This window comes from Onthophagus taurus, chromosome 2 (genome assembly GCF_036711975.1).
Source record: "Onthophagus taurus isolate NC chromosome 2, IU_Otau_3.0, whole genome shotgun sequence".
In the NCBI taxonomy this organism is placed as follows: Eukaryota; Metazoa; Arthropoda; class Insecta; order Coleoptera; family Scarabaeidae; genus Onthophagus; species Onthophagus taurus.
Window position 1 is genome coordinate 4,938,137 of NC_091967.1, and position 22,813 is coordinate 4,960,949.

Consider the following 22,813-nt stretch of genomic DNA (forward strand, 5'->3'; position numbering starts at 1 on the left):
AACTGTTAATTGAGCGCTGCCCCTCACATAACAATGTAGCCCATGAAAGCTATGTCAATACGCTTTTCATGCAACCGCAAATTTAATCCTGTGCTGTTTTTTAAACCATGAACGCACGGAAAATCGATTACTTATTATTATACCTTGCTTCCATGAAAGCTAATATTAATATTACAAATTTCATAATAACGTACAATTAAATCTACTAATTACATATACCTTATGATAACATTTATTTTAGCAAAAACACCTCCAACTCCCAAACATGTTTTATATGAAACATTTTAAGCTCGAAATTACGTTTTCACGATAACCTACAGTAACGGTTACCGTTTCCGCTCGCTTCCGTTATGGAAATAAACCAAATATTATGAATTTATACGAGCTGAGCAGACGCGTTCGGCGATGCTATAACGTTCTATATCACCGGGGCGCGTTTAATATAGTGCCCCGCGAGGTTTGGATGTCTTAATATACTACCTACTTATGGGAAAACACCTCTAGCCCAGCAATTCTCTTGATGCTTATAATTTATTCACTTAAACATTCTCTTGTAATTATTAGAATGTGATCTGGAAATTAAGACGGTTAAATAGTTAAAGTTTATTACTCTATTTATTCAAAGAATAGGTACAGGATTATTATTAAGAAATAATATTTATTTTTTTATTATAATAATATATTTTTTAATCTTATAATTTACGTATTTCGATGCTGTTAGCAAACCGCAAATTGGAAAGATCATTAGAAGTTTTGTGCCATTAATTAAATTTATAATTAGAGTAGACCGTGATTTTACTCTTTAATGTGTTAATTCGAATTTAATTATAATCGAATTAATTATAAGATAAATTATAATCAAATTATAAATGTTATTAAGCATTAATACAGGTTGTCTCACGTAACTGGTTCGTTAGAACTTTTTTAGGTTCCAGTATTCATACAGTTTTGAAATTTTGGTAGTATGGGTTGTTCAATCGGAACTTTCGATCTAAAATATTTTCAAGATGGCTGCCACTTCCGGTCTACCGGAAGTAGACCATAACTTCGTTATTTTAAATAGAATGCTATAGTTTTTATTGCACCTTTTAATTGTACGTAAAAAAATATGTTGACTTTGATAAAAGTTATTGGTACCTAGCGTTTTTCGTTTTCGAGTTATTTTGATTTTAAGGTTTTTTTGGCAAATTTCACCATGCACTTTAAAACCCTATATCCCAGCCAACGTTCATTCAAAAAAGCTCTAAATTGGCACGATTACTCGTCAGATGCTCTCAAATAGATTGTCATATGTTGTATCAGAGTATCTTATACAGGTGGTCAAAAATTGAATTACCGTTTCTCCATATTCAATGGGGAGAAAGTCGAAAATTTTAAATGGAACGCCCTATATTTTATTAGCCTACACGAAAGGGAACTTAATTCTCTACAATTTATCTATAAACATTCCTATACTTATTTATTGTAGTTTCTCTCATATTCGTGAATGCAGGAAACCGTTTGTATTTTTATTAGAAGGCCATAACATTTTGACAGTTTTTTGTTTAATTTATTTCTATTATTATTTGTACTATTAACTACGATTGATAATCTTTTAGTTTACTAGCCTTTACTTACCAAAAATAACAAACAGAAGATCAAATAAATGAAACTATTAAAACAAAAAGTTAATGACAAAAATTAGATTTGAATAAAAATATAAATTTATAATATAAATTTGTTATTAAATTGAATTTGGAATTGCAATAAAATACGTTAAATTATTTATTTCGTTGTCTTCATCACTGGTGACCGGAAATATGCGATTTCTTTTGGTCTCGATATATCCAGAACTAATAAATTCATTATCAATTTTTTGAAATTTGTCCTCGTAATGGTCGTTAGGTTTGTTAAACATCTCTCATTAAGTGTTCGACACGTCTTGTCCGAAAGTTTATTACATTCGCCATCAATACAAAATAAATTTCAAATATCGGCGTTGGAATAATTTACCATGATGTTCAATAACTTAGACCCGTCGTCAAATGTAACTAATGGCAACAATAATACAAACATGGACCAAAAACTGTCAACATTCCATAGCTTTCTAATAAAAAAACCTGCATTTCGTGTATGTTTTAATAAATATCGCAATATGAGGCAAACTACAATAAATAGGTATGGGAATGTGTATAGGTAATTTGTAGAGAATTAGATTCTCTTCCTGATAGCCTAAAAAAATATGGGGCGTTCCATTTAAAATTTTCGACTTTCTCGCCATTGAATATGGAGAAACAGTAATTCAATTTTTGACCACCCTGTATAAGATACTCCGATACAACAAATAGCAATCTATTTGACAACATCTGAAGAGTAATCGTGCCAAAGTAGATCTTTTTTAAATGAACTTTGGCTGAGATATGGGGTTTTAAAGAACATGTTGAAATTTACCAAAAAAAGTTTAAAACCAAAATAACTCGAAAACAAAAAACGCTAGGTACCAATAACTTTTATCAAAGTCAACCTATTTTTTTACGTACAATTAAACTGTGTAATAAAAACTATAGCATTCCATTTAAAATAGCGAAGTTATGGTCTACTTCCGGAAGTGGCGGCCATCTTGAAAGTATTTTAGATCGAAAGTTCCGAATGAACAACCCATGCTACCAAAATTTCAAATTTCTACGAATAGTGGAAAATGAAAAAGTTCTAACGAACCAGTTACGTGAGACACCCTGTATATTAACTTTCATCGAGTCATATACTTATTAAATCACAACAAAAACTAGAACATTTAGTTCAACAAAAATATACAAGAACCTGATACTGAATACCAACTGAAACTAGAACTAACACTTGCACTAAAACTAACACTAGACCTAGCGCGTCTCTTAAGACGGCTAAATCAGAATGTCTGTAGTTCTAGGTTTAGTGTTAGTTCTACTTTTAGTTTAAGAAAGATATACGACAATCTAGCGCTGAATAACAATTAAAACAATTAAAAATTTAGCCGTGCGTCTGAAGACGCACGGCTAAACCCGAAACTTTCTAGTTCTAGGTCTAGTGTTTGTTCTAGTTTTATTTCAATAAAAATATACAACAACCTGACTCTGAATGTGACTTGTATTTCTTTTTCAATCAATATCGTTTACCTCTAATACAAGTAAAATTCGCTATTTGTTCAACTATACAACATTTTGCCTGTCACATTAGATTTGTTTTCTTTTTTTTTATCATGGGACTTCCGATTTTCGGACCAGACACGAAGCTGTAATGTATGTACATTTGTAGGTGTGGGAATAGCGAATCGAATGTAATGCGGACACGATGCAGTAATATGTATGTCGACAATAAAGAGTGCTTTACAAAATACGTGACCACCGGCTGCTTTCAAAGTACCATGTAAAACCCCTAAAACCTTTATGCGACTTAAATCGCGCAATTAATCTGGTCATAAAATCTAATTCTAAAGTTACGCAAACAAGAACTGTTTGAAAGCCACAGTATATTGGATTTGTAAACTTTTCCGGCGATTAATTTAATACTAATTTGTCATCGGACTTTGCAAACAGCAGATTTTTTGTTGAAAAAAAAGGGATCAAAAGGGGCGAGATCGCAAAAAAAACTGCTGGTCACCGCTGGTTCAGAATGTAGGACGTATTAACGATGAGCCCCAATTGATTAATGGTGACGTGTAGCGAGAGCTCGCGGATTCGAACACGTTCGCACTTTTCCATCGATAGCTTGCGGATCGATATTGCCTCACGTGACTTGCTTGAAACCACCCTGATGTGGCTACGTAAAGTTGACGTTTCAGAAACCTGAAAGTTCTAAACAATAAGAGACAAACGAACGATGTGCCTTTGAAGATAAGCTTGGTACTTTCTTTTGTATTATTTTCTTATAAAAAAATTATTAGTAGTGAACTAAAAGAATGTTTCTAAAAATAGGCTTTGTATTATTCACGTTTTATCCTCAAATTAAGGTAAACAACGAAAGTTTAGATCGGGGTCAGTAATCGTAACATCGTATCCGTACTATGCCCTAGTACACGAAAGCACAATAAACTCGCCTGTTTTATTTTCCGTTTTAATACACTCGCCTTACTTTCTCAGAGACTATTTTCAACCTCCCAGTTCTTTCCAGTTTTCATTTACCACCTTAAAGGATTCGCTTCCATTCTATTTAATAAATATATTTGCGAAAACTCTTATTGCTTCTTAGCGCTAAAGTATTCGTGCCGTGAATCTAATTTGTGCAAAATAATTTATCTTCGTTTTTAGACGCTTTCCTAACTATCACTATCAACAACAAACTTTCTATCTCGCTTTGATGTTGTGTTGGTTCGGACGAGATTTGCGCAATATACGTCAACTCGGAATTTTAACCATTGTTGTAGTTCTCCAACAGAAGAGAAATGATGTGTTTCAAAACTGTTTCTAAAATACTTTTCTCCTGGAAATACCTTTTACACATTGATGTTATATAACTTCTTTCTATTACATGTGACATACTTGAGTATTGGTTATTGAGATGGATATTCTGATATTGCGATTTGAAAGAGATTTATGATCTTTATCCTGAACCCTATTTTGACTTTCATCGAATATATACTCATTAAATCACAACAAAATTTAGAACTAGAAAGTTTCGGGTTTAGCCGTGCATCTTCAGACGAAATTTGAATTAGGCGAACTGATAGTCCACGTGCGTGTTTTAAAATTTATTATTTGTACTTTATTTGATGAAACGTAATGTATAATCCATTAGTAATTAAAATGATTAATGGGTGATTAGAAGTAAAATAGTAGAAATGAAACGTTGAAACATTGGTCGGAGAAAATTTCCCATTTATCGCTAATATGAATTTATTCATCCCAATTAGTATTCGCTGTCGTTGAATTGTTTTCGTTTCGACCCGGTTTTAAGGGATGCTAGCAATTTCGGAATGAAAACCCTCGTTTTCAACAGTCCCACTTCCCGTCTCTTCAATTAGTCAAACCCGATGATCCGGAAACCAGCGGCCAGGTTGTTCACTGTTCATCTTTGAATCGAATATCGGGGCGTAGAACGGTAACCCTTTCTATTATCTTTTGACCGATCGAACGCGAACGAGGTCAATTTATGACGTCAGGATCCGGAGCGTATCTCCTTACACCGTAGGTTACTTAGGGCTCCAAAGCTGAGCTGTCGCTGTAATTTATCCTCTTGTGGGTATCCTAATGGACTAGAACGTAATTTTGGCCGTTAGTTTACACTATATTCGGGAATTTCGATTCATATTGATCTTAAATCTGCAATAAAAAAAGATATTTATGAATATTCGTTCTGAAACGATCCCCTTTGATATATTACCGGACTAATATAACTGCCGATACTACATGCTTTTTTTGTTGCTCTTTTTTGGGCGGTCGTTAACATGAGAAATGCCCTCATTTCCTCTGGACAATATCTACCGCTGTTACGATTTGACAGAAAATGTTTTTGACATTCCTTAAATTGTCTTCCGAAACTACCATATTTTATTCCTTCTTTTTTCACCATTAAAATAGCAACGATTAATGTTTAAACGCTGTTGTCAAGATCTTCGTGTTGCAACTTTTAATAGCGCTTTCAAGGAGGAACACATCTACCCAATCGACAATGTCGTTTCGTACCTATTCCTTGTAGCAAGTTGTCTTTAAGAGTCTCATAAAATTATGCTTTATGGTCTCCATTTCCGCCAACGTCTATCACATCCCATTACATTATTGTAACTTTTTGAATTTAAGTCTTGGCGAATTTCCGGTGTAAATCTATAATGGTTAGGTAAAAGATGTAGTTATGTTGCAGTTAATGTGCGGTTACAAATTCTCGTACGTGATGAAAAATTTAAAAAGGGCCTAAGGCAAGACAGCAACCCTGTCACAGGCAGTATATGGTCATAAATAACCATAAAGGGCGTGGTCGCAAATCCTTGGCAAATGTACGGAAGGATTTATGGATTAGACGGACTAAATCGCAATGACGTAGTATTAAAGATTTATGATGTTTGTCACGGCTGATACATTTTCATTTGCCTTTAGCGAGTTAAAGCGTATGGAAATTATGCGAAATATATAAAGTAAAATATTTTTAATATTTCATTTTATATTTTCAACGTAGAGTGAATCATTTTTTATTCGTTCTTTAATAAATCTCCTCTTCCATTGTATTCGTGATATAATATACCCTAGTGTTATAACAACTTTGATGGGTACTCTTTTTTTATTGTCCATACAGCTTTGATTAAAGACGGTCCTCAGTCTGCCGACACATTTTCACTACATTTTATTCGTTCACAATCTTTAATAATAGCGTATCCGTCGTTTCGACAGGCGATTACCACCCAATAATATCTTTTTATGCTAGACCCTGTATTTTAGTACTTTTTTAATACTGATTTTGTATCGCTATTTATTTTATTAATAATCAATGAACACAAATTAAAATTAATTCATTGATTTTAACGATAATGGTTTCAAATTTTATGAAATAACTTGTGCAACTATGTGTAACTATTCTGAACTACATTGTTCTATGATATAAAATTTAAATACAGGCTGATGTATTCCATACCCGCGATATTTTCATTATCATGAAAGCATCAAGCCGTGAATGTTGAGTGAGGTCATTTATTGATTGATGGTTAGCAGCACTGCGTGATTTATACAGCTTTTTGGTACTGTTTCTAACGATGTGTGAAATCATAGTTTGTGATGAAACTGTTAGAGATCGTTTAATTAATTAAGCTAAGGTTGCTTACGGGCGAGGTTCAGTGATTAATATTATACCAACCTGAAACTAATCATCATTTAAATGGTCGAATCGTCGAGTGTTGAAGATTTGTGGTTGTCTATGCAGTGCGGTATTGATCGGTTGCTTCTTTGCTGTGTTTATCTCCCATCTGCGGATACGGAGTCGCTTGAATTGTTTCTTGAGAATATGCTGTAGCTCAGAGCAGCCATCTGGGGCCGTTGTTATTTCTGCTCTACATCAACGATATCCATGCCTGCTTTCGCCACTCAAAATTTCCTTTATATGGCGATGACAGCAAAATATTTGCCCCTATTTGTTCACTTGATGACTGTGTGAAGTTGCAGGTTAACTTAGATAGGTTGCAAGCATGTTGTATAAATAATAATCTTTATATTAACCACGACAAGTGCAGCAAAATCACATTTACACGTAAACGCTATCTTATTGCTTTTGATTATTCCCTCGGCTCTAACACTCTCAAACAATCTGAGTGCGTTCGAGAATCTTGGCTTTCTATTTGACTTGAAACTTACATTTTCTTGTTCATATTGATTATATCATTAAGAAGGCCTCCCGAATGCTCGGATCTATATGCTATATATATATATATTTCCCATGTAGGACATGTCGTCCTTTCACTAATCTATCCTGTATCCGTTCACTCTATTTTGCCTATGTATCATCTGTTCTTCACTATGTATCTACCGTTTGGAACCCCCAGTATCACATCTACAGTGTGTTTATTAATTATCGTACCCGACGTCATCATTGTAAGTATGCAACCAATATCACAGTATTGGTAATGCAATACGTAAATCGCGTATTGTGTTGCATACTTGCAATGATGACGTCGGGTACGATAATTAATTAACACAGTGTTCGACTAATTAAATTGAGGTCGCTTATATCAACCTGAAGCTAATCATCATATTGTAGCGCTTCGCCCGCAAGCGACCTTGGCTTTACCGAGTGAGGTTGTACATCTTTTGAGTAATATTATATGAATCTGAAACTAAAAATCTTTAGCTAGCTGTGATTGATGTTATGATTATGTAGCAACCTAAGAAATAAACGGGCCGAGAGAATAACGTTGAGATATTTTCAAGCTAAGGTAAAATAAAATAAAGGTACTTTTTACATTCAGAGTAAGATAAAGTAATAAAGACCGGTCTAGATTCCACATTAATAAAGTGAGCACTCCTGCGTAGATCTAGATATTACATCCCTTACGCGACCTTCCAGTACATTGAACTATCATCCCACTTCTCGTCTCAACCGTAGAGCGAAATTCAATTTCACATTCCATTTTCCTAATCCCGATAAGGGCACCGATGTGCGACAATTATTTTGCATTTCTTCCCGAATCTAATTCTCCATTCCGCGACTCTATTTGATTTTAAATTTTTCTTATACACAATTCATTTTCTTTTAGATTTTGATAATTCGTATCTTATCTCCATCGATTTTTTATGTGTATCAATCATTTCTTGAACGATGTAGGAAAAGCAATTCCTACAAGCATCTCTAACGCGATTTGAAACTACATCACCGCGGATTTCAGATTTTATCACCCATACACGGGGATATCGGACGATGCAAGCTGAAACAACAATAGGAAACCCGGATTTATGACGGACATAATGCAGAACTGCGTCTCGATCCTCCCCGGATCCGGTTTCAAATTTATTGTCAAGGTAGAGAAGTTTCATCTCTAGATTATATTTTTTATCGGAAAAAATATATAAAATGTTTTCTAAATAAAATTTTATTACATTCTTTCAATCACTTGGTTAATTGGTCTATTGACTCTCCCTGAAGCCGTTCATCCCTTTAGTTATTTATGGTTGCAATCGAGTACCTTGATTGGCAGTGACGATAATTGGTACTTTGAGCGAGCGATGCCCCACGCTTTTTGGTCGCTTCGCATCTAATTCGAAGCGTAAACGCTTTTTAACTTTATCGGCACGTATTTTACGAGGTGTCCGCTTGACTTTTTAATTGGACTAGGTAAACGTGCAAACGTCAAACTTAAACGTTACAACAATAATTAAACTAACTTTAAAAATTTGATTTTGTAGCATAAAAATTTTGTTGGTGAAATAACCAAAAATCTAGATAAAATTTTATGAAGAAGAACTAAAAGCTTCTCACTTCCACGGGATTTTCACTTCAGCGCGTTTCCTTCCCCAGTAGCAATTAATCATATACTCACAAATTAATGACCCCATTTATTCACGCTCAGTTAATTCATATTCACCTGGAAGGCATCCCAAATATTCCAATAATATTACCTTTACTCAAGTTGAAAGATATTTTAGTAACCGGTTCATTGTGATCACATCCGCGTAACTGTGCCGGGATCATTTCGAAGCTTTCTTTGGAATAAAGTCGCATCGATTTGTAACACAATAGCTTTAACCCAGGAAGTTGTTGCACTTTCGGAAATTGATACCGACACAACAAAAAAATTTGTGTCATAATTTTTGAAATAAATAGTGTAATAAATTCTTGAAATAATCTACCCTTATAATTGCATAATGTTACTCGTTAATCAGTACTGTCTCGGTTTCCTGAACTATTTCTCTGAATAACGAGGTACTGCACTGCTCCACCAAGATGCGAAACACGAATACGCCCTTTTTTCTATTAAGTCGTACATCATAAAAGATTTATGTATCCCCAGCGTAGGTGCTTTGTGTGGGTAACTCTAAAAAAAGCAGCGCTTCATAACTTCGCTCCTACAGAAAATTCATATTGTTTAACCGGCGCCGCTGCCATTGTACCTTTTGTTTGCTGAAAATCATATTTCGTTTTTAGGGAACTAAAGGCGGCCTGTACGGATGCTCTCGCGGGAAAACGATATTCACAAGATATTGGCGTTGACAAAGTGGACAAATCATTAGTGTCGAATTTCGAAATATTGAACCTAGTTTCTGAACCGTCGCAAAAGGACATCGACGGCGGAATCAATAAGACGCAAGAAAGCACAGGTATGGTTTTGTTTGCTTGTCAATTTCGCGTCATTTATATCTCCCAACCACTTTCCTTCCACCCTACATTTATCAACATAGTATTATATTACATGCAATTTCAAAATACAATTTTAATAAATAATTTTTGTTTCCTCGCAATAAATACGAGTAAATTCTAGCCTAAACCATAAACGTTAGCTGAATTACTGCTCGAGTAATTCCTCGAATACGATGCTAGATGTCATTGCTCCCCATCTTGCCCTAGTGTGTCGTTTAAGGGAAATTGCAGTACCCCAAACAATCTTCTTTTTTATCCCCTTTCTTGTCCCAAGCCCACGTTTATAGCCCTCAAGGCATGCTTGTAATCTTAACTTGTACTCACTTTTAACGACCGTTTGAATAGTTGATATCAAAGAAAGATTTTTTTTCACTTTCACCTATATTATTATTATTATTAGTGTTGTATAATTATCATAATTTTAGAACCGGGTGGTTTAAAGTGGAAAAGAGTTGGAATTGTATCCGGAAGATCGGTTAGATTGGATACGATTGTTTGGCCTGGTGGGGACATATCCGTTGCTGCCGTATCTACTAGAGCTAGAACTGTGTTTAGAATAGTAACAGCATTGGCACCTCCTTTCGTAATGGAGAGCGAATTAGACGAAGATGGGCAATGTTTACGTGGTAAGTATACCATAAATAAAAGTATTATTAAATTATTAAAGGACGAAATTTATTAGTATGAACCTGCGATTACGTAATTTAACGAGCAAACAAGCAAATTAAATTTTTCTCGAGCAGAGAGCGTCAATAAATTGGCCAGGCGAGTTAAGGGTTTTATTTTACTGTCCCCAATAAAGGGACAAAACAACGCGACGGTGCTGACCCAGTTTCGCGTTCAGATTTATGCCTCTCCTGAATTGACACACATAAAAATAATGGGTGCCGAAAACCGTCGGCTTCCCATTTCTTTCTAGAATTTTTGGAAGCTGGCCACATCTCGACAGTGTGAGAAATACTCCAAAATACACTTTAATAGCGTTCCTTCGCTTCTTTTAATAGAGTTGTTAATAATTTTTCGTTTACCCTCCAGGACTCCCTTGTCATCGAGTACTCACTTCCGATAAAGATAACCTTACGTTGGTATTCAACGAAATGGAATACAAACACAGACTAGAAGAGGAGGAAGGAGAGGTGGATGACTCAGTGAGCCAAGAGTACGATGATGAGAGGATGTATCCCTTTCAAAAATTTAAATATCGAACGAATTGCTGTTATGGTCTTTCGATGGATCTTTTAGAAAACGTTGCGCAGGAATTGGAGTTTGATTTCCGACTGTATATTGTTGCGGATGGTTATTTCGGAAGTAGAATTATTACAAAAAAACATAGCAGAAGAGTTAAACGAGATGTTGGTAAGAAATTTCTATCAGGTTTGAAACAAGGAAACGAAGGTATGAATTACGCAGAAAGTTATCAAGATGAAGAATTAAACAATGAGGTATCTACAATTTTAATCTAATAATTATGTAGTAAGTTGTATTAATTTTTTTATAGATTGCAATTAAGTGGAATGGAATCGTCGGTGACCTCGTATCCGGTGCTGCACACATGTCTTTTGCGCCACTCAGCGTTTCTAGTATTCGTAGTGAAGTCATAGACTTCAGCGTTCCATATTTTTATAGCGGCGTTAGCCTTTTAGCAGCGCCAAGACAAGAATCGGAAATACCTCTGATGGCGTTTTTACTTCCATTTTCACCAGAATTATGGATCGCCATTTTTACCTCTTTGAACATAACCGCTATTGCTGTTGCCATCTACGAGTGGTTATCACCGTTCGGATTAAATCCATGGGGGAGGCAACGTTCGAAAAATTTCAGCATGAGTTCGGCTTTATGGGTCATGTGGGGATTGCTTTGTGGACATTTGGTAGCATTTAAAGCACCGAAAAGTTGGCCAAACAAATTTCTCATTAACGTCTGGGGCGGATTCTCAGTGATATTCGTTGCAAGTTATACAGCTAATATTGCCGCTCTTATCGCTGGATTATTTTTCCATAATACAGCTACTAATTATCATGATGGGGTATGTTTCCTTTTACTTAATAAGTTATATAGACAGCTCGGTTTCAACTATCCGGTTCAACAAATACTTTTATCTGAATTAACAAGCATTATCTGATTAACGTACACATATACAAATACTCATTCAAAGCACGGAAGTGGAACGTATCATTGATTATCGGAGGTTAATTGAATTAGTCGCACACCTATTTAGTATACGGTCACGAGGGTAATTAAAACCAAATTTCATGTACAAGAGATACGCGACGAAATTGTCATGAATAATCCCAATCGATATCATTTAGGATCGTTTTGATTACATTATCTTGTAACGGGATCAGTCATCTGGTGGTGGTTGAATTTGGATAACATTTGTTACCTTCTGTGATTCCACGTTTACTGCTTTTACCCCGTAAAAGTTGACGGTTAAGTTTTAAGGGGTATTTACGCGATACGGAAGTTTGAGGAGAACTCGTGGAGTACTCGGGGCATTGTGGGTGCGGCTGAATTGGTTTTTCAGTTATTCAAATATTGTTTTAAGTGCAAGAGACCAATATTGTTAAGAATAAAATTTACAACAACTTTTTTTGTAACGTGCTACGATTCCCGTGTGTTACCACTCTCACCACTACTCAATACCTAAGCATCTGAAAGTAATATTGACGAATGAATTAAATTTGTTTAATTAACTTCTGCAAAGTCAACCCATTTAATGCTTAATTTTATTTTGCCCACAAAACACTATTCATCACAAACGAAGGCGAAGTTTACAAATCCGGGTCAAAGTTAGAGTCGAATTAATTTCCATCTTCCCTTGCGAAGTTTCCCTCTAAAGTTGCAACTCTAAGCCGCGATCGAATTAAATCCCCGGCCTTTGCCCTTCTCGTCGCGTCTCAAACCTAAACGGCCGGATCGAACGTAGTTTCAGTGGTTACACAAACAAGGCGCAACCAAACAATTCTATTCACTTTGGGATTTTCACCTCATTATCGAAATTCGTGAATAAAGTTTATCTTCGAATTTTAGTTGCTCAGTCAACGAGTGGGTGCACCTAAGGCTTCAGCGGCCGAATATTATATTCAACGCGCCAACAAAATGGTTTGGGAGCACATGTACAAGTATTCTCTGGATAGCATTGAGGATGGACTGGATAGGCTACGAAATGGGAGTTTAGACATCGTTATCGCGGATACTCCAATCCTTGATTATTATCGAGCAACGGATCATGGGTGTAAACTCCAGAAAATTGGGGATGCAATTAATGAGGATACGTATGCAATCGGAATGGTGAAGGGATTTCCTTTAAAGGTTTTATTTTTAATGAGTATGATTTAATTAAAATTAATAATTAATTTTTAGGATAGTATATCAGCTGTGTTAGCTAAGTACTCAAGCAACGGTTACATGGATATCCTACAGGAGAAATGGTACGGTGCCTTACCTTGTTTCAAGTTGGCAACTGAAATTGCTCAGCCGAGGCCGCTGGGAGTAGCAGCCGTGACGGGTGTATTTATCCTGCTAGGAGTAGGCGTGATCCTCGGCTGCATAATCCTGCTTGTCGAGCATTTATTTTTTAAGTATACGCTGCCACTTCTACGCGACAAGCCGAAGGGATCGATATGGAGGAGCAGGAACATAATGTTCTTCAGCCAGAAACTGTACAGGTTCATCAATTGCGTCGAACTCGTCTCCCCACACCACGCCGCAAGGGAGCTTGTACACACGATTAGACAAGGACAGATCACCAGCCTGTTTCAGAAGAGCATCAAAAGGGTTAGTGTTCCGTTGACCTTTTTTAATAGGGCTTCTAACAAGATACACTGTTAATCAAAATTTAAAGAAAAAACTCATTTATAAAATGAACCAATTTAAAAATAATCAATTTAAATGTAAATAAGGAAAATTTATTTAAAGGTAGGTACTTAAAATTCTCGTTTATCACATACTAAATTTTATTACGCTTATCACTTTCTTAACCCATTTGCGTCATAAACTTAGATATGTGCAGATTTTTCTAGAACTAGAACTAACACTAGATCTAGAAGTAGAAATATTCGCTTTAAACCCGAATGTTTCTAATTCTGTGTTTATAGTGACCAAAACATCCAGGAAAAGTAACTGTTTTATAAATTCAGGTGATCACTCACATAACGTTTTCATACAGGGTGTGTCAAATGTCTGGACTTCGCCATTTGTGGTTTTAAAGAAAAATGTTTCAAATAAAATAGTATATTATTCAACAAGCGTATAATGGCGGCTGTTACCCACGAAGATGAAGTTGCAACACGAGCGAGTGAAGCGAGCGAGTGTTGTAATCTGAGTGGGTAACATCGATTATACGCAAGTTGAATACTATACTTTATCTACAACTATTTAATTTTGAAAAAAAAATCAAAAAAAGGAAAAAAAAATAAACTTGATAGACATTTCAGACATAACCTCAATATAAGAAAGCTGTCATTTCTGTTAATATTTTATTTTTTGATTAGTAGGCAGTGTCAGAAGTGTGGAATAATGGCCTCATTATTCAACACTTTGTCTGTCATGAGTAGGGCCCGGAACTTTTGTAACGGTACGATACGATTTACCCCCTCCACTTGTTCTCCTAAAAAATGATCGGTTGTTATTGACGACCGACGATCGGTTTTTTATTGCGCATCAATGTCAACATTGTCAACTGTCAGTACGATTTCACTGTTGTCTAAATGTGCAGTATTCGACGCTTTTCATCCGCATAATTTCGTCAAATTTTCTATTTATCTTTCTTTAGTTACCTTTAGTTGGAAGTTGGAGTTCTGTTTGAGTTCGTATTATTATTTTTTTTAAGAATTGTTTTTAGTTTCCCTTTGTGGTAAAATTGTTGTTCGGATTTGAGAATTGTTCAACAAATTGCCGAAAACAATATACCTTTAACTCTTAAGGAAAAATATGGTTCAATAGCTCACTATTTTATTTATGCTCTATTTACAAGTTGTGATGTTGAAAGATTATTTTCTAGGTACAAACTCATTTTAACGTCAACTAGAACGTCATTTACAGAAGAAAATTTAAGGATGGTTGTTTCAATATGCGTTAACAGCAATTTTTTTTATATCCGTATCCGATTTGTGATTGATATTACAAATCGGATCATGTTTTTTTGAATTAAAGTTATAAAATATATTTTTTTTAAATATTTTCAAATCGTACTGACAGTTGACACTGACGTGTAATAAACCGATTGTCGGTCGTCAACAACAACCGATGAGGTGAGTTGACTTGACGCCACCGCCTTGTTTTCTAGGAGAAAAAGTGGTGGGGGTAAATCGTATCGTCCCGTTACAAAAGTTCCGTGCCCTAGTCATGAGTAATGAGTGTCATTAACCGTCAAAAATCAAATGTATAACGAATAGATAATTCAATAGTTGTAGATAAAATTCTTTATGCATTGTGGCGCATTTTTTTGCGATACTTGCTTGTTTACAATGTCCTTTGTTTCGTTGCTATGGCAACCAACATATTGCATGTTTTTTTGCACATTTTAATAGAGGATAAATCCCTCTACGCGATGAACATATCAAATCATATGGTTGTATTAGCAGAAATCGAGAAAAAATGCGTTTTTTAAAAGTCTTAAATCAGCAAATTACAATCAAAGTAGGCAAAAAATATACAGGGTGTATCTGAATGACTGCAACAAACTTCAAGGGGTGATTCTTTAGTGAATTTTAAGGGTACTTTGATATATGAACCATGGGCGATTTCGGCTCCCCTAAGGAGCTACACCCCTCCAAAAATGGCGGAAAATGTTGGTTTAATTTGTTTTTCTTAAAAACCATGAACGCTAGGAAAATGAAATTTGGGGAATATGTTTAACTCATAATAGGGCATGTTTTGACCCTATTTGTACTTTCAATCTACCCTTCTAAACTACTAAACGTAACCACCCCCTTTACATTTTTGCTAAAATTTTTTTTATGCACATGACAAACACATTGGAAAAATTTCAGTTAGATAGATAAAACTGTTCTAAAACTTTTTTGTCTCTCTAAAATTTTTCCAAAAACGACTAATTTTTGAGAAAAAAAATAATAAAGCAAACACTGCCCGTTAAAGAATGGGGTTGTCGATCAAAAGTTGGAATGAATTTTTAATGAAAAAATCTTGGTAGGCTTTACAATCTTTGTCAGAAATATTTTTGACGTTTAAATGTCAGTATTTTTGTACTATTATTATTGTTTTTCAAATTAATTTTTTAATAAAGTTCTATCGCATTTACACTCGTTCAATCGACGTTTCAAAATTTTAAATAAAACAATAATAATAGTAAGAAAACCACTGACAGTTAAACGTCAAAAATATTTCTGACAAAGATTGCAAAGCCTACCAAGATTTTTTCATTAAAAATTCATTCCAACTTTTGATCGACAACCCCATTGTTTAACGGGCAGTGTTCGCTTAATTATTATTTTCCTAAGAAATTATTAAGTTTTAGAAGAACATCAGAGAGACAAAAAGGTTTTAGAATAGTTCTATCTATCTAACTGAAATTTTTTCAATGTATTTTTCATTTTCATTAAAAAAATCTAGGCATAAATTGAACGGGGGTGGTAACGTTTAGTAGTTTAGAAGGGTAGGTAGAAAGTACAAATAGGGTCAAAACGTGCCCTATTATGAGTTAAACATATTCCCCAAATTTCATTTTCCTAGCGTTTATGGTTTTTGAGAAAAACAAATTAAACCAAAATTTTCTGCCATTTTTGGAGGGGTGTAGCTCCTTAGGGGAGCCGAAGTCGCCCATGGTTCATATATCAAAGTACCCTTAAAATTCACTAAAGAATCACCCCTTAAAGTTTGTTGCAGTCATTCAGATACACCCTGTATATGCATCCCATTTAAAATAACGATGTTGGTTGCCATAGCAACGAAACAAAAAACAATACAAACAAGCAAATATCGCCAAAAAATGCGTCATGATTAATAAAAAAACTTGTGTTTAAAACATTTTTCTTTAAAACCACAAATGGCGAAGTTATTTGCTATATTCCAGACATTTGACACACCCTGTATAGAAATTGGTGACTTACTCGTAATCTTGTCGTCATATTCTTTCCTGTCCATGACCACGATGCCATTTCCTTTATCTACTGGCAAAACGATGATATCTGTTTTGCTCTGATTGATGCAAATACGTTAATAATATATTCATTGGCCTTGAATTAATTGCTTTTAAGTGCTTTCTAACAAAGCTTCACCACTTCACTTATCTTTCGGCAGTGCACTTTAACACACGCAAATCACATTTTGAATCGTTCACGAAAATTGCACTATCTGGATCCCATCTTGATGATCCTTGTTTCAGAAGGAACATGAACAACGTCGCCGAAGAAAGAGCAAGGCTCAGTTCTTCGAGATGATCCAAGAGATACGGAGGTAAGTAGCCGATAAAAATCAGGCGAAACTCACCTTGAAGTAAAGTACTATTCGCAGGCAGCAGCAAGAGGAGCGCGAGTTTCCGTTGGAGTCTCTAAAAGAAGTGGAAGGGGAAAATCAGCTATCTCCCGATGATAAAAAGATAAAACATAGTCCCAGTATAATTAAAAGAACGTTTATGCGAACGAGTCCTAAAATGGACGCTACTACTGCCAAGAGATCACCAACAACTTATTTTAACAAGCAGTTATTTAGCCCACGTTCTAAAAACAAAGCGAAAAGCTCAACGAATCTTAACGTGAGAAGATTTAGTTCTGACAGCGTTTTTAACACCCAAACGCTAAAAGCTGATAGGAGTACAGCTGTTGGGAGGAGATTAAGTAAAGATGCGACTTCATTTTTAAGCAGTAGTCCCCCTGATATCAATAGTAGGCGATCAAGTTATTTAGACATCATAAGTACGGGTGGAAAATTATCGGGGAAAAGCCCAGTACTCTCCATCGAAAACGTTTCCGATTGTAGCGCGAAATCAAACGAAACGATCAGAAAGCTCTCAGACTCCGAAAGCATCGGGAGAAAATTGGCAACATTACCTAAATATCGCGAACCAATCGACAAGCAGAAATTACAACCTCAATATAGTTTAACAATAGGAAAAAGTGATGAAGCTCTTAGTAGAGGTCAAATTGAAGAACAAGTAGTGGCTAAGAGTTGCCATAACATTTCTGATGTTGGTAAAGATAACCTTTTACCATCTCCAATCGATCAAAAAAGCAACCTTTCCGACGATGAAATCGCAAGAAGAAATAAACACACGATTGAGCAACTCCAACAGCAAATGATGGCAAGTAAACCGTTGATTAAACCACGCAGGGACAATAACTCCAAACATATGAACATGAATCCTCAAATTCGCATCGAAATTGAAGATACATCAAAACCTAGAAAACATTTAAAAACGCGCCACCAAAGCCTTGGAGATAAAACACTTCCAGAACCAAGTAAGAGGTCTAAAACAGTGGAACATTCAAGATCATTGGATAGTAACCCACAACCACGAAGAGATAGATCTAGGTCGAGATCAAAACATCAAGAACACGGTCTTCCTCCCGCACCTCCCCCTCCAAATTGTTCACCACGAAATTCAAACGGAAGATCACCACTTGAACGATTATCAAAAGATGAGCTTGTTTCGTTATGGAAGAGTTCGGAGATGGAGTTGAGAAGCCATTTGCTCAAGGCCATTCGTGATAAAGATCAAGATCCGCCGTGATTTGTTAAAATAATGATACGAGGATGATAATTTAACGCTTGGCCAGCTCAGGCCTTTGCTTTTTTAAATGATTTCGATTACGAATCATTTACGAAAAATTTCCGATTCTTTATTACTATCCAACAGATGCTGAAGAAAAAAGACGAGTCGATCGATATTAAAATTTATTTTTATAAGTCGTTTATTCAAAGTCTTTTAATACTGACGGACGTCGGATTTGAATAAATGGCCTTAGGATTTAGAGTGATACTAAAGAAATCAACGACCACTAAGTGTTTTAACAAAAAGATTACTTATATAAAAAAGGAAATTTTAATGAGAATAAAATATATTGTATAATGAGTAATGAGTAACTAGGAGCCTTGGTATGAACTAAAAATATAAAGTACCTATAATAAAATTAACTTACTAAGAGGATTTTTACCTCAGGCCTTCACTCTAGGACTGTTCATAACGATAGATAATATAAATTACTTTGTAGATAAAAGTCTAAGTTTCTAAGAAACTTCGTGATAATACCTACTGTCTTACCTGTAGTGAGATTAAATCAAAATAATAAAAAAAAATGTTTTAATTAAGTAACATTATCTACGAAGTTCTTAGAACAATCCAAACCAGTGTGTTGCAAGAACATCTGGTAATGTCACAAACTTTTATGAAACTCTCTGAACTTATTAATAATTTAATAATAAAAATTAAATTAATAAAATTAAAAGAACTATATTAAAAAGTCCAAATAAATAGTATAATTCATGTTTCACTATTAAACTATTACTGTTAATAAAAAGAAAAATTTTAACAACTGGATATGAATAAATTAAAAAAAAGTTTTAAATAATATCTACTGCCAATTATTATTAGTATATACTATGTAGTAGATTGGTGATATCAAGGTCTTATGCAAATTAAAAAGGAAAAGAACACAAAAAAAAATAACCTGACAAGTACGGCCGAGATAGATTTACAAAAATAACACACTAGGTGAGTAAAATTGTTGTTAAATATCGTGGCGTTTTATTACGATTTATGTAAGAAACGATAATAATATTACGCCTATTGAGTACTGTAGTTTTAATGAGTCAATTTTAACTAGTTTCCCTTAATCTACAAGATATCCAAAAAAACTCCCACATCGTAAATTATATCCAATTGTTGATCCTTTTAAAGTCTATTCTGATTGAAATTAATCGAAAAAATCGACAACCGTACTTGTGATTTTCACGAAGATACTCCATTCGAAAATTTAATAGCGTTTTATCGTAGTTAAAAACTCGAAGACACCAAATAAGTAAGTTTGTGGCGAAACGTTTCGATCTTCAGTAAATTACTTTCAATAAAATGAAATACAAAGGAGTTCTAAGCAAATTATATTTATTGTATATAATGTAAATATCAGGTTTTAGTAAAATGAGTCTAGATTACATTTGTAAAGTATAGATAACACTTTATTGTTGAAAATATACAATGTGCAAGATTAATCCAGATCCTTCTAAGTAATATTATTTCATCCTCACTTTTAAAGATATCATCAATTCAATCGCGACAATATGAGAAATGGTGGAGTCGATTTACTACCTCATTTTGGAGGATGGGTGAATGTAGACGAAAGAGGAAATAAATGAAGTATCAGGATAAAACATGTTTTGCTTGTTTTGATGTATCGCTTGATTTTATTCTAATCATTTCTGTTAAATGTTCGCTCGATAGATATCGAAAAACGAAAAAGAAGGAACTGGTTTTAATGGCAAATAAGAAAATAGAAATAAAAGAAATTAACTAAAAATAAAATACTCTGGCTTTATTTTTCCTGGTCTAAATTCCTGATATACCGGGAATTTCATTAAAGGTGAGTTTAGACCCCTTTTTTTTGCTATAATTAGTGATTTAAAAAGTAATATCGATAATTTAAGTAATATACCCGTTCAACATCGGCTATAAGAGACATCTATCGTCCAAGAGTTCAGTTAAAATCTCTCTATGATGTCGGTAATATCAAGAAAATCGGGGAATACCTTGGACTAAATATTTTGAAACAAATGCTCCTACAATATCAAACGTTTTTGATGCCTTTTTAGAAATAGAAGCTGCTATATCACGACAATTATTATCAACATCGATACTTCAAGATGAGCAGGACCTAATGAAAAGTATTTTAATGTCAAGAATGAATAAATCGATAAAACCGATACATATAGCTGCTAATTTACTGGAACCAGCAAATAGAGGACGATATTTAAGCCCAGAACAAAATTTCATTGCCTCTGTTCCAGTAAAAACTTGAGCTCACTAGCTTCGGATATATTAAACTTGCCAGCATCTACAGCAGCTACGAAAAGAGCTTTCAGTACGTTGGTATAATCAATAAAATTTTAGAATTTAATCCTACGTTATTACTTTATTTATAGATAAGGATTTATTGGATTTATGTGAGCTGGTAAGCTCACATATGTATTGTATATCACACAACCACAATTTAATTAATAAGAAAACAGGTCAAGAGGAAGAAAATATGGACGATAATGACACGGTCGAATTAATTGTGGTGCATTTTTTGGCGATATTTGCTTGTTTACATTGTTTTTTGTTTCGTTGCTATGGCAACCAACATTGTTATTTTAAATGGGATGCATATGTTTTTTTTGCATATTTTGATAGATGATAAATCCTTCTACGCGACGAACATATCAAATCATATGGTTGAATAAGAAAAAAAATCGAGAAATAATGCGTTCTCTGAAAATAAGAAATCAGCAAATTACAATCAAAGTAGGCGCCGAAACATCTTTAAATGTCAAAAAATTGACAGTTTAAACAAATATGGCGCAATTAAGCGAACGACAAAGAATCCAAATATTAATGCTGCTCCAAATATATTTAAAATTACAAATTACGATTTAAAATTATTTCATTTCATAAATGAACGTTAAAAAGTGATACAATACCTATGTATATCTAAAATTTATACAATATGGGTACATTTTCTAACTAATGGTGAACGACTTAAAGGAGGCGTGTGCAAGAGTCGGGCTAAATATTAACGTAAAGAAATCAAAATTTATGACAAATCTTGTTCCTTAGTCTACCATCAAGATTGGGGATAATAAGATTGAGAGGGTTGTCAGCTATGTGTACCTTGGCCATGAGGTTCGTGTATCGAGAGATAATCAAACAAGCGAACTGAACAGCCTACAGGAAACTTAGAGACAGCTTCAAGAGCGATATTCCTATATATTTGAAAAGAAAGGCTTTCAATCAATGCGTGTTTTCGCTTATGACATACGGCTCCGAAACATTGACATTAACGGTAGCTACTGCCAGGAGGCTCAAAGAAACGCAAAGATCGAAATGAAGACCTATCAACAAGAACTGGAGCAAATGATGTGGTCAACATTGTGGCAAAGCTCAACAATTGGATTCAGACAGCACAGAATAGAATCGAATGGACCAGAATAGGGGAGGCCTATGTCCAACAAGGCTTGATGATAATAATCATAATAACTTGATCTAATCTAAATTACGACAGATTTGTCTTCGATTTTATAAATACCTACTCGTCAGGTATTTACCCAGCGCCCATTACTGATAACAGGTAATTGATCATCTAGACGGTTTTGTTGTTTATTGAGTTTGTTTTTAATACAGTAGGATTATCTAATTAATTTTTAGGATTATTTCAAGTTTAAGTACAGTGAAATTCACCTAACTCAAATCGCTAAGAAAAAAAAGGTTCGCCGTGCGTCTGAAGACGCACGGCTAAACCCGAAACTTTCTAGTTGTAGATCTAGTGTTAATTCTAATTTTAGTTCAATAAAAACATGGAACATAGTGATATCCTATGTTAACTAGCGCTATCTACCACTGTCATTAGAACTAACATTAGACCTACAACCAGAAACATTCAGACATGTTACATTTTATGTGGGACAAAGTAAGTAGGTACGCCCTGTATATTGCATTTTAAGTGAAATGTTGGCAACACCCGTGCGACAATAGCAACAAACCTCCCAGCAACAAACTTTTACTCGTAATTTCTTATCTACTTTCTTAGCTGATATCTTCCTTATAATTAGGGATAGCGAAAAACTAAATGCACCACTTGAAATCTAAAAACTGCTAAATTCACACGTTTTAGCCATTCTTAAACCTTGTTCGGGTCGATAACTTTCTTATATGAGCAGGAAAAAACTCTAGAACCATATCTATCTTATTGAAAATTTTCTGCTCTTTCTAATGGTGTCTTTTAATAGCAATTATACACTTTAATTTAACAACAATTATTAATTAAAGTTATACGGGATGGTCAGAAATGTGCGTCAAATTTCCGTATATCAAAAAGTT

The 22,813-nt window shown here is 34.6% G+C and overlaps 1 protein-coding gene across 6 annotated transcripts in view; it reads left to right on the plus strand.

Moving 5' to 3' along the window:
- LOC111427272 (uncharacterized) overlaps positions 1-19,953 on the plus strand; it is an 85,334-nt gene extending 65,381 nt beyond the window's left edge. For 3 of the 6 annotated variants that reach the window (XM_071193940.1, XM_071193939.1, XM_023062328.2), the window contains 8 exons: positions 9,574-9,746; positions 10,212-10,412; positions 10,822-11,228; positions 11,285-11,812; positions 12,817-13,098; positions 13,150-13,563; positions 17,132-17,202; positions 17,248-19,953. In XM_071193940.1, the coding sequence (XP_071050041.1) occupies positions 9,574-9,746; positions 10,212-10,412; positions 10,822-11,228; positions 11,285-11,812; positions 12,817-13,098; positions 13,150-13,563; positions 17,132-17,202; positions 17,248-18,475 (3,304 nt within the window). In that variant the 3' untranslated portion in view covers positions 18,476-19,953. The remainder of the gene's footprint in view (positions 1-9,573; positions 9,747-10,211; positions 10,413-10,821; positions 11,229-11,284; positions 11,813-12,816; positions 13,099-13,149; positions 13,564-17,131; positions 17,203-17,247) is intronic. The other 3 variants (XM_071193942.1, XM_071193941.1, XM_071193943.1) reach the window with 3 other exon arrangements.
- Positions 19,954-22,813: the final 2,860 nt, after the last annotated feature.